Source organism: Centroberyx gerrardi, chromosome 16 (genome assembly GCF_048128805.1).
Source record: "Centroberyx gerrardi isolate f3 chromosome 16, fCenGer3.hap1.cur.20231027, whole genome shotgun sequence".
NCBI lineage: Eukaryota > Metazoa > Chordata > Actinopteri > Beryciformes > Berycidae > Centroberyx > Centroberyx gerrardi.
Genome location: NC_136012.1, coordinates 23,390,371 through 23,405,524, shown reverse-complemented (window position 1 = coordinate 23,405,524; position 15,154 = coordinate 23,390,371). Strand labels below are relative to the sequence as shown.

At 41.3% G+C, this 15,154-nt stretch overlaps 1 protein-coding gene across 1 annotated transcript in view; it reads right to left on the bottom strand.

Moving 5' to 3' along the window:
- rapgef2b (Rap guanine nucleotide exchange factor 2b) overlaps positions 1-14,585 on the bottom strand; it is a 108,883-nt gene extending 94,298 nt beyond the window's left edge. The window contains exon 1 of the mRNA XM_078289108.1: positions 14,336-14,585. Coding sequence (XP_078145234.1) covers positions 14,336-14,404 — 69 coding nt within the window. The 5' untranslated portion in view covers positions 14,405-14,585. The remainder of the gene's footprint in view (positions 1-14,335) is intronic.
- Between the last annotated feature and the right edge of the window lie 569 nt (positions 14,586-15,154).

The window sequence follows — 15,154 nt, the reverse complement described above, 5'->3', positions numbered from 1 at the left end:
ATTTCAGGCTATATCCTGAGGATGTTTTACAAAAGAAACATGGTGGACAATGTTGGGCCATTGTGATCTTTCTGGACTTCAGTCACATATTAAGGCTTTCCCTTTTCTTGGCATCACGCAAGCTCGTCAAGTCACAGGAATGAACAATACAGATAGTGTTTTTTTATTTTTTTAATTTGAAACCCATTTCGTAAAGCCAAAAAAGGATATGGAAAAAGGCCCCATGAAACTATTGGTGATTCTCCTATCACAGCACACCAACCATCATATATTTTTGCATACTGTATTCTATAAAACATAAATTAACCTAGATGCCAGATTGTAATTCATTGGTTATAGCCATAATACAATTCTTTGTTTAAGTCTGTTTGGCAAGGGTACAACTGTGGTTGGTACAAGTTCGCTAAAACAGTTATTCCCAGTGCGGCGACAATATAATTGCTGTGATTTTAACAGTTTTTGACAAGCAGAAGCTGGTTGTAACAGGGAGCCATTGTGTTGGACCCACACTTGCTGGTGGATTCAAAGCACCAGAGCCTAGAGGGAAGCATGCATGAATGGCCGGCATCTTTCCCTCCAATTACAATCAAATACAGTCTTGATTTAGCATAAGACTAAACTCTCTAACTCGGCCTAAATGGGGAAGGCGAGCGAGTTGAAGTTTCGGCTGATTTGTGAGTATAACAAAACACTGTCTCACTGACGGGGGCCTATCACATGTACAATGACAGCACTGTCCCCATGTGAGTCGCAGCTAAGTAATATTTCAGGACACTCAGAAACCAACTTTAAAGAAAATGGTTACACTGCAAGATTTAATCTTCTCTTAAGATATGATACTAAATAAAATATAAAATGGTCCACTAGAGCTTGGGTAGCATGCCACACTGTGTGCAACTGTGCATACCATGCTGAATGTTAGGTAAAATTTACTGTACAGGCTGTAAGTGAAGAGGCCAATAAAACATCCAGCAGAAAATATCAATAAGCATTTCATTACCACCATCAGTTCTCAAGAGTGATCTCTGCAAGCGACATTTATTATTGCAGTTAATCACATTGCTCACCAGTCATTGAAATTACAGTTGAAATTATCACATCAATTTTTCATATTTGTCAGTTTCGTCAGGCCTGCTGGTGATATTCTATAGATTGCTTTACAGAACAAATACATGCAAGGATCAATATGATCTACAACTTTCTTCATATGCATTTGTATAATGTGGTACTGGTTATGTTTTTTTAAACCCTGCCTGCAAACCGAATACCATTTATGCTTCAATGAAGATTTGAATTAAACTCAAGTAGACTCTCTAAAATATGAAATTGACAACAAGAAAAATAGTAGGGTACCACTCTGTGTAGTAGCTTAACATTTCAAATAATCAATTTAGTGTCAATTTAATTGGCCAGTGTCAATCAACTAAAACGGTGAGAAAAGCCCTATTTGTTGCCCATCAATGAACTACATCACTACCAAAAAAAAATGCAACTTTTATTCTTAACTTTTCACATAATTATTTCTTTCTCTCACTTCAATTACAAGTTTTATATGGTCAGCTGAGTGTTAACTTAGTTTCATGACCTTGTAACCTGTTAAAAGGAATAAAAGAAAGAAAAAATAGAAAAGAAAAAGAAATAAAGATCCTTTTCTTCATTCCTGAAAAACTAGAAACATAAAAGTACTTTGTCAATGAGTTCTTTTGATCCTCCTCAACAAACTGGGTTACTCCCATGCCATCACTCACAGGACTGGCCACCATCGGTCTGTGCCTCATCCTGACCTTAAAACCTCAGGCCTGCTGGGGAATATTATGCAAATGCACTGATGAAAACAAGCTTAAGCTAATTAAGTTCATTAGGCACCAAGGATTAGATCTGAAATAGCCCTATGGTCATACAATGACAATTAATTTAACATGGTGAAGGCTGACGGACTAGACAGGATAGCTCCCCAATCTGGAAAGAGCTGACATATGGTGGGATAGTTTGGCACCACAATGTGGGCGCTATCAGGGATGAAATAAAATAAAGTTCAATTCCAAAACACTATACATCCCTTTGGAAATAATTAAATGAATTTCATCATTTGACATCTGTAAAATATAAAGGCTCCAGTCTGTAAAAGTGCTAGATTAAACTTTTTTTCAAATGGCAGAAAAAAAAAAACCTCTTCTGTCCACCTGACATCAAACATTGCTCACTGTCCTTGGGATGAAATCATTTCACATCTCCTTGAGTTTTCACCGTATTTAAACTAAATATGCAGCGGTGACTGAGCTATGATGAGCAATGCTGTGCAGCTATTCACTTGTGATGCAGCATCGCATTAACAGTGTGCATGATGCCATTGTGAAAATACATTCACAACCACTGAATTACTGGAAAAGCACAAAACAACACAGATGTTGCACATCTCCTTTATTTGTTTCTGTGCTTGATTCTCTGCCCTTGTATAGTGCTTTGGACTGTGGTCCTCCTTCTCAACATTATTTTCCCCCAAGGTCTCATGTACAACATTCTCCAACATTATGTGTAGTGTGAAAGCTTGCTTGAAACAGAGAACAGCCGAGCTAACCAAATTACTCCATCACAAATGATCAAATGCTTCTTTAAGAAGATTGCACAAGCGCCCACTCCTGCAAAGAACTGCTTATGTGGCATTGTGCAAACACCTATTTTGACACTTGGTCTTTGTTCCATGAAGGCTACATAACACATAAGGAGATCTGCATACTAATTGCAGACAAGAATGATTAATGAAAAGGGTTTGGTCTCAGCAGGAATGGTTTATGTGGTAGGAAATAGTGGGCCATATGGGAAAACGTCTGGCTGTGGATGGCTGTTTGAGGTCAACCAAGGCAAGTGTCAATTAGCCGGGTCGAGGTCCAAGGCGCCAATGAGCTAATGGCTTTTAATAAATGATGCTCTCTTGTAAATCACACTCGAGGTACTGCCATCCTGGCAATTAGTGACAAATTATTACCAGAATGGTGGGAGAACAGCGTGCCATGATGTCACCAAAGAGAGTGAAATCAATGTTGATTAGGGTGCTAGCATTATTACAAGTGGAGTGTTAAATCACAACAAGATATGCGTTATAGGTCAGAGGTTTCTATTGATTTCCACAAACCTGTCCGAGAGGTAAAAGCCTAACGGTTCTGGGAACACACAATCTCTCTGCTTTACAGTAGCAGGAGAGAGCGTCCTGCTAATCTGAGGCCGGCCAGTCGGGCGGCCCGGGCTCAGAGCGGTTAGAAAGAGAACGTAATCGGAGGTTCAGTCCGGTCAAGCCAAGATAATCATCCCCCTTCTTCCCAAAAGCAGGAAGCAGGGAGAAACTGTCAAACATTCCGGCGAGAATCAGATTAAGTTGGGGCCTTGGCAATGAACGGACATTTTCCTTGATGGGCAGTGGAGGGCGGAGGGATGGAGGGTCTGAAACGTGACCAGCTACAGGTCAGACAAACCCCCAGGGACCAATTACATAGATAAGGTTTCAACAAGACAGATACCCTACACCTCTGGTCCAATCCGCTCCACGGGGCGCAGGAAGTGGAACAACAGTATTCCTAATCGCTGATTTATAATTGGGGAAAACAATGTTGTGCAACGCTTCGTCCTCTTTATTTGTATTTTTTTAACAGTTGGATAATCCTAATGTTCCCGCCGGCAGCACTCGAGGACTGCTGCAGTTTGCATTTTTGACAATGGCATCCATTAACAATGACAGCTGTTCTCGCTCATGCTAGCACTGTAAAGAAGGTGGATGAATCACCTCTTTCAGCTCATGTGTCAAACAATCACCTGCTCACCAACCCGGCTGATAGTAAACCACTGTTAGCATAAGGCATGACAGGCCCCGTTAGGATCAAAGACACATCCAGCACACAGTGTTATGTGAGTCAACACTCGGGCTTGGCACCAACTGGAAGGGCTTTTCACAAAAAGAATATAAAATTAGCCATGAAGGCCAGAGGAGTCTTGACGATTCCTGACCATGACGGGGTTTAGCAGGCCGACATGAGAGTGATGAGCAGCTCACTGCAAAGCAGCACTGTGCAGCTGAACACAGAGCAAAGGCTCCTAGTGTAGCTAATAGGTTTAACAGGTTACAGATTGGCTGAGTGCCCTGGTCAGTGCAACGTCACAAGGAATAACATAGTAAAAACAGCACGCAAGTTTAGGTTGAGTCTCTAAATTCCGAAATGAGCAATACCATCATGTTTACCTTGACAACACTGTAATATGTAATCACATTATTAACTTCATCTAAAATATTTAGGTTTTGTTTTGTAATAAGGCTGGATGGTTTCCATTAATCTAAATGTGTAAGACGATTTGAATAGCCCAAACTATATAGTTTAAAAAACAAGCAAAAAAGTGCTCACCATGTGCATTTTCACCTAGCACTTCTCTATCGTACATAATAACTCTAGACTCAGGAAAATGTGCTGACAGGTTGTTGTGGCCTTGACTCTTGCACTCCTCACCACTGATTGAGTGCAACAACCTTACATTCCTCGATCTCCCACATTACACGCAGAGTAACCTGCTCTGGATAAGGGCATCAGCTAAATACCTAAAAAACAATGTGAATGTAATGCACATTGTTACTTCGTACCACAGTGATACGAAGTGGCTGCTGTGCATTGGAGTGTGGTATGCCTAACCGTATTAAAAATCTGTTACCATCAGTAAGTCGTCTCAAATCTGCTGAAACAGACATCCATATCATAACAGCAGAGGGGAGCTGAAAAAAGATGACAACTGACTCAATTACGCTGTCAGGTTTGATTTAATCAGGTCGGTGGAGATTGTGCAAGTGTATCAATATCCTAAAAGTGCTTATAGCATAGAAGACATTTTAGATTAATGCATACTGTATGCAGCAAAATGTTTTATAAAACTCTCAGTGTGCTGAAAACAGCCAGAGAAGCTGCCAGTGCTTTGGTGAGGCATTTTAAACAGCTTTCATTTCTGCAGGTGAGCAGTTTGATAAAGGCATAGTGCTGATGAACCCGGCTATACTTTGTACAGGAGAGAAGGATTTGGGCTTCAGTGAAAGTATGTTGACTTTAAAAACCCCACCTGTTAACACCAAAGTGCTGTAGTACCACAGTGTTGCTGATCAAAATATTTAATTAATGCGTTGACCACGGCAGTGAGACAATCACTGAGCTACTTCCTGGTCTGTGGATGTAGAGCACACCAGCCTCCAGCTGGTTGATGCTTGTTTGACTGCTACCGTACTGCCTGGTGTAGGAGCACACACTGTATTTCCCTTACGCAGGGCTCTTGGGGCTCTGCACCTCCTAAACAGTGCATACCGTAATTCACCAAAGCAGTGCGCAATGCAAAAAGTGTTACACACAAACGAACACACAGGGCCCTGCTCTTATAGAGGTGTTCCTCCCAAGCATCTAAAAAAATCAATTGCTTCCCTGGCTACTGCAATTTCAATCGGTAAACATCTTGTGCTCTGCCAAATCCCTGGCCCTAAAATCGAGTTGTGTGTCAGAGAAAATCTTTAATTTTATTTCAAACTAAGCTCATCTTAAACATTAAGATCTCACCTTCTTGCCCCCTCAATTGTTTGGCAGTGAAAGGATGAATCATGTGGAAAAAGCTGCATGTAGCACAACACATACCACAATAGCAATAATCTCCAAATATTAATCTTCTAAAACAATAGCATTATAATTCTGTCAATATCGTGCAGCCCTGCCAATAACGTTGCCCAGATCACGACCCTGTTGGTGCAACAGACATCATCCAAAACGCCATTGTTACAATTCTGTAAACAAGCATTAGCTGTCTGGTGAACTGGCATCTTGGGATTTAGAGACCTCTAATCACACACCAAATAATCAGCTCACCATCTGATCCACTTCATGTCTGAGCAGTTCACCAACAGGAAGGATTATACACCAGAGTGCCAGTATTGTACGGGATTGAGGCCAAAAAGCAATTTCACTCATAAACTGCTCTGGTGCGTGTTTACCTCAAGGACCTTTCCATTGTTACCACTGCACAGCTGAAAGGATCATTGCCAAGACATTATATATCCTTATCTGAAGTTCATCATTCAATATCTAAGCTGTTCAATGATCCATTTCTAAGCAAAGAGTGGGATTCATCAGTTTGTACTTGAGCACCAAGTGGTTGAAAGGGAGAAATAATGCATTCTACCTAATGAAAGACCACCAAGAGAGACAGAAATAATATAGAAATGCTTAGGCTACAATAGTTAAGACTACAAGTACGCGTTATACCATTCATAAACAATTTAGATATAGCATAGCATATAGTCCAACTATATTATGCACCATTTAATCACACTGATTGAAAATGGCTAATTGACAATCTTTTTGCATACTAGTATGGGTGTGGAAATCAGGGTGTAGGCAATTTTTGACCACAGCTTAATCATAAAAGGCAACAATAGGTGTTATCTTGCTTTGATGGAGGATTTGTAGCATGCTGCATTGCACAAGGAGCGCATTTTCAGAGAGTGCAACAACTTTTTAACTAAGAACGATGAGCGGCGACTCAGAAGATTTTGTTTCCCAAGGCGTATTTTATTGGCCTTCTGCCATCTAATTTTTCCAACACTGGAAAGAGAGACCAAATACACCAATGCCTTCCTGGTGCATATTTAAGTCCTCTCTACCCTTGGGATATTGGCCACTGGCACATTTCAGCAAGAGACAAGGTCTGGCATTTCACAACCAACTATGAGCTGCATAATGCCTGCTGTCCTTCGAGCCATAATTGAATTGACTCTACTATACAGTACATACAGTTTCCTTACACTGCACAACAGGCTGTACTGAAAAGGGACTTCCACGCCATCGCTGGATTTCATCATTGGAGCTATCAACTGCACACATATCCACGAAAAGCATCATCATTCAACAAATTTGACTGTGTCAACAGATACGGGATGTTTTTTTGGCTTTGCTGAATGTTGTTGCTTAATGTCCGGGTGGGACGCAAGACTCAGTCATTGTACAAAACAGCTCAGCTGGCTTTCGCCTCCAGGGAGGAGCTGTCACGGATAAATGGCTTATTGATAAGTCTAGCCTTTGCTATATTTTGATGTAGCAGGCTTACAGAAATTTACTTAAATGATTGTTTGTCAGGCTGGGGCCATCTATTAAAGCCATAGACCCCTCTCACCCACACCTCAACCTGACAGGAGGCAAGTGGCTGGTCCATATCAGACAGGCTGCTCTCACTCGGCCTGTTGCAGCAATATCCCTCGTTTTATTAGCAAAAGTGTTCAAGTCAAACCATTTTTTCATTTTTCTGCCACTGTTCTGCATTTAGATGAAGCAGAGATTACTGCAGCTAGCTTCACCTATTCCAAGGCTATATTTCTTTGTTTGTTTGTTAATTGTTCACTGAGGGTTCTTCACTCAACCTCAGTAACCAAAACTTTAATTTCTGCATCAGAAAGATTCTTCTTTTTGCTTTTCTGTGCCATGTTATGTGTTAAGGAGACACGAGTGACATATTCCCAGCATTTAAAAGGAAGGTTGTTATGATATATGGTCAATAAGGGGTGTATCTTTATGTTAATGAGTGGCTATGCACAGGCATGATGGTGGTTTAGAAAGTGTGGTATTCATCAATGCAGATTACCAATTTTCTTGTATATACGAACATTCAAAAATGTTCTTCGTAAGAGAGAACCTTTTCTACGCAACGCTGATAAATGAGGGCCCTGCTCTGTTCAAGTGATGTCAGCCAAGGATTTAAGGTACCTACTGTACTATAAAAAGTACCATAATTCGTTTCAATTGTGCTATTAATCTTTTATATAAGAGTAGGTGTCACTTTTTCCAAATGGTGGAGATCTTATTTGGGAATGAAACTCTTAATGACAGATATAGCGAGGAGCGATGTAATTCAATAGCAGTCATGTAAATATTGCACGTCGGGAATGGTTTATTCTCTAGCCTCTCCAACAAGCCAAGTGGGTCCCGGGCTAAGTTATGTAAAGATTGTGGTTGCTCGGTGGCATGAGGTCTATTGCCTTCTGCTGCAAGGGCCAACGGAATTTCTGGGGCCTTGACTCCCGAGTTGTTTTTCTTTGCTTTAAAAATACCTCACCGGAATGCGAACATAAGGAACTGAAACACGCCTTTGACATTACAATGCATGCGATTCAGTTGCAAAAAACATATGACCGCAAAGGCAACGTCCCAGCCCGTCTGTACATCTGACAAGATGTAGGGTGGGAGAGCAATGCACTTCAAGGACTGCACACAGTCATTGCAATTTCCTGTGAAATACAGCGCTGAGAGTGGGAGTCGGGGGTGAGGATAGGGGAAGTACTCCCTCTGTACTACAGAAAGCATGGCTTCGGACCAATGCATGCAATCTGTGGAAACAGATGACAGAAAAAAAAATGTTTTGCAAAGTATAGAAACAGAGTAGCGCAGCCCTCAACACACCAGCATCCAAGAGCAGAACATGAAAGCAGCTACAGCAGAGAGGATACTGCAAAGTAAGCAGCCAGCATGGAGTCTTCTGATAAACATTTTAGGAATTGTATTACTTCATCTTCCCCTTAACCTCCATTGTTTTAAAAAGAACACTGATATATGATGCTGCTAAAGGATATCTATTCTAGGGGCATACAAACAATACACTTATTTCACATGCAACATTAAAGGAAAATTCAACACCCAAAAAAAACACACCTTGCATTTCTGGGCCTATTTTGTTTCCAGTGCAGCTACGATGGAGTTTAATAGCTGAATTTCTTTTTTCAACTATCAGGGAAAGTGGGTAGACCAAAAAATCACAACATGTTATCGGTCATACGTCTCCTCGATGCACTGAACATCACAAATCCATGATATCTAAGAGTGTAAGAGTATCCGATGGTGGATTTTTAAAACTGAAATTAAGTTAAAACTGACATCTGCACTTCAGAGTTAAATCCAAATAGTCACCTACCTTGGTCAGGAGTGTGAAAAATTACACCAGTGGAACAAAAAAAAGCAGAAATGCACCAACAGCCTACATTTAAGAGCTTCAACTCGGATTTAGAGCTCAACTGATGTTAAATGATGTTTCATGGGGAATGAAAGCCGGTGTGTTTGACTTTTTTTTTAAATCTTACTGGCTCATTTAAACAGAGAGTAGACTGGATTGGTCTTTTCATTATTAGATTTTGCTAGTAACGGGCGTGCAGGACTAGACAAAAGTCCTGGTGTATTCCAGTGAGCAACAGAGTCTGGAATGTAAATGTTCTCTCCCTTGTACCCCTCCCTGATATCAGACAGTTATCTGTAACTTTAATCCCTGTAGTCCTATAAAACAGCTATAAATGCCATCTTCCTGCAGAGATTATATGATTTAAGATGAAACCAACTATGTCAGTTGCTCCCTGTACAGCCACAACACTAAAGAATCAACGTTTTTAACACAATAATCAATACTTTTTATGAGTCTATTGACCGCCAGTCAGTACTATGCTATATTACAATCTCAGTCGTAAAAAGAAATGTCAATGTGGAATTGAAAGCATGACTCAAAATGAGCCAATCAGAGGCTGTGCTGAGATGCAGCCTGAACTACTGTGCAGGCATCATCCATTGGTGCATTTGGTCCTTTTTTTTTTTTTCCCCCCTCCTGAAATCATCCCCTGTATTTAAACTGGGGTGAATACGTCACTGTGACCGCGCTGTGTGTAACCACTTCAGCCGGCGCTCGGCCTCCACTTTCAACACAAGAATAACATGTGACATCACTTTACTTCTACCAGGGTTAGCAGAGCCCAAGGAGAGGCCAAGGCGAGCGGCGCTTGGATTGACGGGAGAGGACGGGAGTTTCGGGAATTAGAAAAACCTACATTGCCTGGGAAAAACGACACGATTCCAACTTCCAGCAGAAACTTGCCACAGAAGTCCTTCCTACTGTTTGAGCCAGTGATCTCTAGGGCTTTGTAAATAGACTTTCACATGCTTCTGACGCGATGATAAAAATAGGATGCCGGTCACAAAGAAACAACCAGCTTCAGAAAATAAAAACACCGCTTCAGGGGGGGAAGAGGTTTTGTTGTGAAGCAAATCCTTCCTGACAAAGTTCAAAAAGCATCCTGACGCTTTTCCTCTTCCTGCTTGTACTGAGCAGGATGCCGAGAGACAGGGCAGCTCCGCGCTCATCACTCATTTTACAATCGGTAGCTACTGCTCCCTTTACAGGTTTATTATAGTCTATGTTATAGTCTATAGCTTGATTTGTTGGGACTGCACAATTCTGGATAAAATGATAATCCTTATTATTTTACATAATATTGTGATCACCATTACAAAAATTATTAAAAATCTTTCTGCACTTTTTGCATCTTATATCAACATCTTGCTATCTTAACTCTTGATCTTAAATTCAATATTGCCGATATGCCAGTATTCTACAATTAAAAACTGTTGAAACGTGAATTGTAACATATAATTACACCCAATTTTGCAGCCTTAATCTGTATGAATATCAATTTGTGTGAATTGAGTATTTCCTTACTCAGAATCATAGAAAACTGCATGCATTAAGCAGATAACTTGGTACTGTTTTTATTGTGATTGCTCTGCTGCAGTGTAAATGGATGCTTTAAACTTTTCAACTTCATTTGATAGTAAATATTGTTAATCTCTAAATAATGCAATCACAAATGGATCTTTGCTAGTTGTAATGCAATAAACAGGCATCATCCTGCCGCTTCAGCCTGTCAACTATTTTTTCAGCCTGGCACTTCTATATATCATGCATGATCATTCTAATGACACAGGAATATTTATTACTATTATCAGAGCACTTTGGCTGACCCTTACACTCCTTTCTGTTGGTTGCTTGTAATGTTGGTGACCTAGGAAACTACTGTTAAAGTAAAAATAAGCCGTAATGTTTGCTAAATGCCTAAAATGTCATTTGTTTCTCCCTTGTCCCCATGATCTTCATACTAGACACTCCTAGCCAGTGCTAATCTTGTATCTAGGTCCAGAATATGCGGAAACAATGTAAAGTAGGCTGCCTGTCCTTCCAGTTAAGTGGCTGTGTCGCAGGGTCACCGCTGTGGACGACTGTGTTTGTGGCCTTTAGCTTTCGCCACCTGGCTAAACGAGAGAAGAGATGACGGTCTTGATTCCTGCTACTTGCCGCAGGCTGCAGCTCCACAGGACAGCTAAAGAGAAGGACTTGAGGTCAAAAGGGCGGCCTGGTGGCTGGAGAAATCATCCTGTAAATGGAGGGTCACAGGTTGAATCCTTGCAACACATCCAACGTGTCCATCAACTACCATCTGTCCTGGGGCAAGACGCTGAACCCCTAAGGGCCCACTCAATTCTCAATTTAAATCCCTCTGCATAAGAGTGTCAGCTCAATGCTTTAAATGTTAATTTAACGTGAGCTGGACTAGGTGTGTGGCTCCTGGCTTGCACCACTGGACTAAACAATGAAAGAGATGACAAGTCTAAAACTCTACTCCTTTCTTCTTGACAACTTGCAACTTGACAAGATTTCCTTGCAACTTGGCCAGGTTGGCTAAAGGGATGGACTTTACTGTAGGTTTGCTCAATTGATTGAAAAAACGTATTGAAATCACAATATAATCCTAAAACACTTTCCAAATCGCAAGAGGATGCATCGTTTTCCACAGTTCTAAATAAGGTATTCTGGTGCTCTGCAGAATCCTTAGCCAAATAATCAAACTGCATGTCTGAGAAAATCTTTCATTTCATTCAAACTGACCAAATCCTACGCATTAGCATCTCATTTTCTCTTCAATACATAATTTAAATTTCAACATTTTCCAAGCGCTGAAAAAAAAAGTATAGAGCAAAAAGCTGTGTCTATGTATCACAATTCAAACCGCAATTGCAATAATGTGCAGCGCTCCTTTACTGGAAAAGATGTGCCCTTCTCCCTCTCCTCTCTTTTCTTGATAATTAATCACACTGACTCCATCCGCCCACAAAATTCAATGCAATTCCAGCTACGGTCCAAAACCGAGCAAAAGGAATGGGACCACGCCAGAGAGGACACTATAGCTCTCAACTGGTCAGTTATTTAACCTGCCATGTGACAATGGGGCAAGGCAGAGGGTCAAATCCCACTGTGGTCAGTCTGGAGCGATAAGGGCAGATCCCTCTAACCGTTAGCTAATCCTGACAGAGAGGCCCTGCCAACACCATTAGGATAAACTGTGTCAGCCACCACAGGAGGAACCACAAGCTCGACATTTGAAAAGAAGGTTTTGAAAGGTGTTACTATACAAAGACAAAGTGGGGTAGACCGGTAGGGGTGCACAGTCACATGATATTCAATAGGTTTGGAAAGGAATTCTCACTGTCATTCTAAGTACTGTATGTCTCCTTGCTTTTCAGTTCAGTCACCATAGGTTCTGCTGGCCTTTTTCATGCTGAATGGAAAAGGTGTGGACTCCTCTGTGGTGTGACCGCAGGGTGACACTGCACACAGCTTCTCTCCAAAATGTGTTGGGACATCATGCTTTGCCCTATGACTAAACTACTTCAAACACAGGCCTTTAGTTTGCCTCATCATATGATTTGACCTTTTGCCATACATTCTGCTACACTTTAAAGGATAACTGCAAAATGCAACGCTTCCATCCTGACACAGCATGAGTTCACACTAGGGCTTGAGGGTTTTTGAAGGTCGATACCAATATTTTGTTGGATTTATACAGCCAATAGCCACTATTTTGTGCAGATATTCAGTATCTTTAAATCTAACCACTTCCTTGCTCAAAAAAATCCAAAATCCAAATACTCATCTTTCCCCTATAGGAATTTTATTCTTGGCACGTTGGAAAAGCCTCTGAAACAGCATTTAGACCATGATGTGACACTAAAACTCCCAACTGAAACTATACTAATGAAATTGTTTTAGGTAGGTTAGTAGATTCTTATTAAGGCAGGGTGAGGCAGGTTTCATTTCAGGTTTACAGACTGCAACCTCTGAAGCTATTAGTATAGCTATAGTAAAACTATATCCTCATTTGCATCATATCAGCAGTGGGCAACTGCTGATATGATGCCAATATCCAATTGTTTAATCAAATTTAAAGGCCATCAACAAACCAATGTATCGGTCTAACCCAATTCCATACCAAGAAACACAAGTGCAGTGAGTGAAAAATCAAACAACACAACAGATTGGACTGTCACAGTTGATAAAACAATGCAAGCAATGTGGCTTTATGACAATGACTTTGTTATGCCAGTGCAGCAATGTAAACTACCAATTTAAATTCATAGACTCTTCTATGGGCGAATTTTGTCTCCAATGATGCATGTCAAATTCTGTCTCCTAGTCTTTGTTTCCATAACCATGTTGGCATCTGTCACCCTGCCTGCACAAACCTGTAAAGACTGTGGGCCCAGTGCAGTTACCAAGCTATCAATGACACCATAATTGTTTCCTCAATGTCAGATAGACCGGCATCCGGCTGTGCCACTAGCTGTAGCCCACTGGTTTAAGTGGTGGCCTATTGATTGTCCATTGTGTGTAAAGCCTTTGCTACAACAGGATCCATTTGCAGTGGGAGCAATGCCCATACGAATAATGCCGCATTTACAGCCTGTAAGCACAGATGAAACCAAACTGAAATAGTTTAGTACGTGTACATCTAAAGAATAACTGCTAATATGCCTAGTCGTATAAACCTGTATGTGGCCCATGGGAAACAGCCACAGCCCACAGCAGATTTATATGGGCCGAAACTAGCCATGCAACTGGCCGCTTCAAACTTCCCAGTGGAAACTATAGGCCTGTATCAGATGATACTGTGGTGCTAGTGACAGTGCTGAGCTTCAGCGGTGAACACAACGTGTGGTTTAGCAAATAACAAGAAACTATTAGGTCACTGTTCTTGTCCAGTGAAGCCATTTTCAGTCTGGACGCTAAATCCCACCAAAAAACATTCTGGAAATGTATGTTGATAGTAGCAGGCCTAGTTAAGGAACACTATTCTTGGAATTATCTTGGGGTCTACCAAAAAATGGGTGGGGGTGACGTTTGCTTTGGTAGTCTATATCGGCTGGGTTAGGTTCCCATTATGGCCGTAGCTCATGTTATGTTAAGTAGCCCTGATTATCTCTACTGATAGAGGGCTTAGCGGGATGTAGCCATACGTAACACTGGAACAAGCTGAATGGCAACAGTTGCACACAGAAACAGTGCTACAATGTTGCAATGTTAGGACGTTACAGCGTTGCAATGTAGCGAATGAGTGGCAACAAACAGCGGGAGGGAACAATATCATAGAAGCCAATATTAAAGCTAATAAATCATTCCATCTGACCTGTTGCGTCCTTTCAGCCGGATTCATCATCACAGCCTGGCGAAAGCTGTTATCCACATAAGACGCCATTGTTTTGAAAGACGACTTCTGGAGGAAATTGAATTCCTTGTTCTACAAAGTATTTATAAATATCCAAGGGCAGAAATATGTGCACAACAAGTCCCCTGCTGTCTTGCTTCTTTCTTGTTGCCTGTCTAAGAATACTCCGATAATAGTGGATAAGCTGGGAGTCCCCCGGAGCCAGGCCACGACGGGAGCCAGACAGCCGAGCGGTCTCCTCGGGGTGTCTTTCAGTCCCCGAGCCGATACCGGAGGGCTGCCGCCGGTCCCAACCGAGAGAAAACTTATTTCAAAGGCGCGGCTCAAAGAGTCCAGCAGAATTATTGTGCTATGGTAAAAATTATCCCTTCATTCAAGCCAACGTTCATCAAAGCCATTCCTTGTCTCTTCAGCATTCTGCTATCGACGAAAAGAAATTCCATGTAGGATCCAGCAAACAAAAAAAGTAGGCTATAGGCTATCAGTTATCCCGACAACAACAATCTGGTGTCCATTATGAGAGGTAGGCCTTGATGCACTCACTGAGAAAATTCATTATAGAAGCATTTTTTGATGGGTTTAAAAGTGAGGATAGGTCCGCCGCCGCTGAGCTCTGTTGTATGCCACCATGGTGACTGACACACCAGTGTCAAGTCAGCGAGAATAAAAAATAGAACTTCCTGTAAAAGAAAATTCAAAATAAGAGCCTTAATCACGAATGACGTGTGCGGTTTCGAGTAATACAAAGTGAATATAAACCAGCTGTTGAACCATGGGGCA